This window comes from Otolemur garnettii, unplaced genomic scaffold, assembly GCF_000181295.1.
Source record: "Otolemur garnettii isolate 467f Iridium unplaced genomic scaffold, OtoGar3 scaffold00009, whole genome shotgun sequence".
Lineage (NCBI taxonomy): Eukaryota > Metazoa > Chordata > Mammalia > Primates > Galagidae > Otolemur > Otolemur garnettii.
In genome coordinates, this window is record NW_003852404.1 from 2,847,953 (window position 1) to 2,849,964 (window position 2,012).

The window sequence follows — 2,012 nt, forward strand, 5'->3', positions numbered from 1 at the left end:
TCCAGAGTCTGAGAGTTATTCAGGGTGAATCAGACATCTAGGGGGCCGAGTCTCTCTCTCTTACAGTCTCGCCCTCTGCGATGAATATTAAGTGAGTTAATACATGTAAAGAGCTTAGCATATTGCCTGGTGCATAGTAAGTCTTCACTAAATATTGGTATTATGATTTTCTACTCATTCATTTGGTCTGCTTGTACACGTTCATTTACCAATCCTCTCCTTCATTCAGCACAAACTCATTGCACATCTCTTCTTTGCCTGCATGGGGCTCTCCTGGGCCCAAACCCTATGGCTAGTGCTCCCAAAATTCAGCAGAGGCCTGGGGATTCAAACTCACTCCCATTTACCTGTGAGCTTGGTCACCTTTAAGGACAGCAGAGCCTCTTTATCCAACAAGTGACAGCAGACACTGGCGGCTTACGATCACACTTGAACATCTCCCTCCCACCAGGCCAACTGGTGCTGAGTGTCTCAATATTGGCAGCCGAGCTTTGCTGAGCACCGACTAGCTGCCCGGACTCCAGAGCTCACAGATAGCTGTGGCCGAGGCAAAGTTCAAGGAATTGGCAGTGAGGAATCTGAGCCATGCATATTTATTGATTTAAGTTTTTATTTATATGTCTCCCCACCTCTTCCAAGACCTGAATAAAAACTAATAACAGTTCCAGAAGGTGTTAAGGGTGGAAGGAACGGTACAAGTAGTGACTCCCGAAAGAGCTCAGAAGAGATTGAGAGCTCATGGGGTGGAGGCCTGGAGGAAGTATCCATCAGGTGGAGAGAGAGGCCTGAGCAAGGGTGCAGAGATTGGCTGGCATGGTGGGTCCATGCAGGGAAGCCAGGGAGGGGGGACAGCCTGTGGGGCTGGAGCTGCCTGCCTGCCCTAGTCGGGGAAGAGCAGGAAGCCGGAGAAGACACTGTCGGAGCCCTCTGTGCCCACCATGCCATTGTAGTCATTGACAGCCAGCCACACTTCGTCGCCCACCTGTACCCGCAGCAGCACGCCGCCTGAGCTGACCTGCTTGCTGTTGGACATGTGGTCACAGAAGGTGGTCACCCTGACATTGTTGTGGTACAGATGCACGCACAGGTTGGCTGTCTGCGACGTGTGGTAGACAAAGTAGTAGAGGCCGGGGACTTTGCAGGTGAACTTGCCAGTGCCCGTGTTGTAGTCCCCCTGTGGGTTGGTGATGACCGTGTTGAACTTTACGAGGCTGTTGGGCTCTGGGTACTGGGCTGTCTGCCGAGTGACCGTGAACACTGACTGGTGCTTCTGCTTGTATCTGCCCTCCTCGCCGGGCTCTCCGGGGGGGCCCATGAAGCCAGGAACGCCTGGCAAACCAGGAGGCCCCATGGGGCCATTTTTCCCAGGATGTCCAGGTATGCCGGGTTCTCCCTTGTGTCCCTTGGGCCCTCTTGTCCCGGGAATGGCTGGCATTCCTGGAGATAGAACAGGTAGGAAGAAAGAGATGGGGCAGGGGACAGGGAAGAGGGTGTTCTGGGGGTGTCTTTCAGGGAATGCCCCACTGGTGTTTGGTCTCCACAATCTCCTTCCCACAGTGGACCTGGGAGCAGTGCACAGAGCGAGGCTCCAGCCAGGGTTGGGGGAGCCTCATGCAAGACCTGCCTCTCCACAGACCTGCCCTCTGACCTTGTCTAAGGAACTATCTGGCCTCAGTTTCCATAGTTGTGACTGAGAGGGGAGGATTAGACAGCATCAGGAGGTGTCAGAGGTGGACAGGATCTCAGAGAGTGGGTCGATGGCTGTGACCACCACCCCAAGGACAGACAGCTCGTGGCCACAGATAGCTTTGTCTGGTCTGCCCGATGTTTTAAAATTTTTTAAATTAGAGCCCCCTATGAACAAATTCAGAATTTACCTAAAAGTCTAGCTTGTCATTCCTTCTCTTGAAAATCAAAAGGTTGGTCAGAGAGGGATTTCCTTGGAAGCTGATGAAGCTTCAGGCCCTGTTTACTTACCTTAGTCCCTTCAAGGCTTTTGGCCTGACTTTGAA

General features: G+C 52.6%; 1 protein-coding gene across 1 annotated transcript in view; it reads right to left on the reverse strand.

The window, feature by feature from the left end:
- The window catches only part of LOC100949517, a 20,680-nt gene that overhangs the window by 10,620 nt on the left and 8,048 nt on the right, over positions 1-2,012 (reverse strand). The window contains exon 4 of the mRNA XM_023509764.1: positions 882-1,437. Within this exon, the coding sequence (XP_023365532.1) occupies positions 882-1,437 (556 nt within the window). The remainder of the gene's footprint in view (positions 1-881; positions 1,438-2,012) is intronic.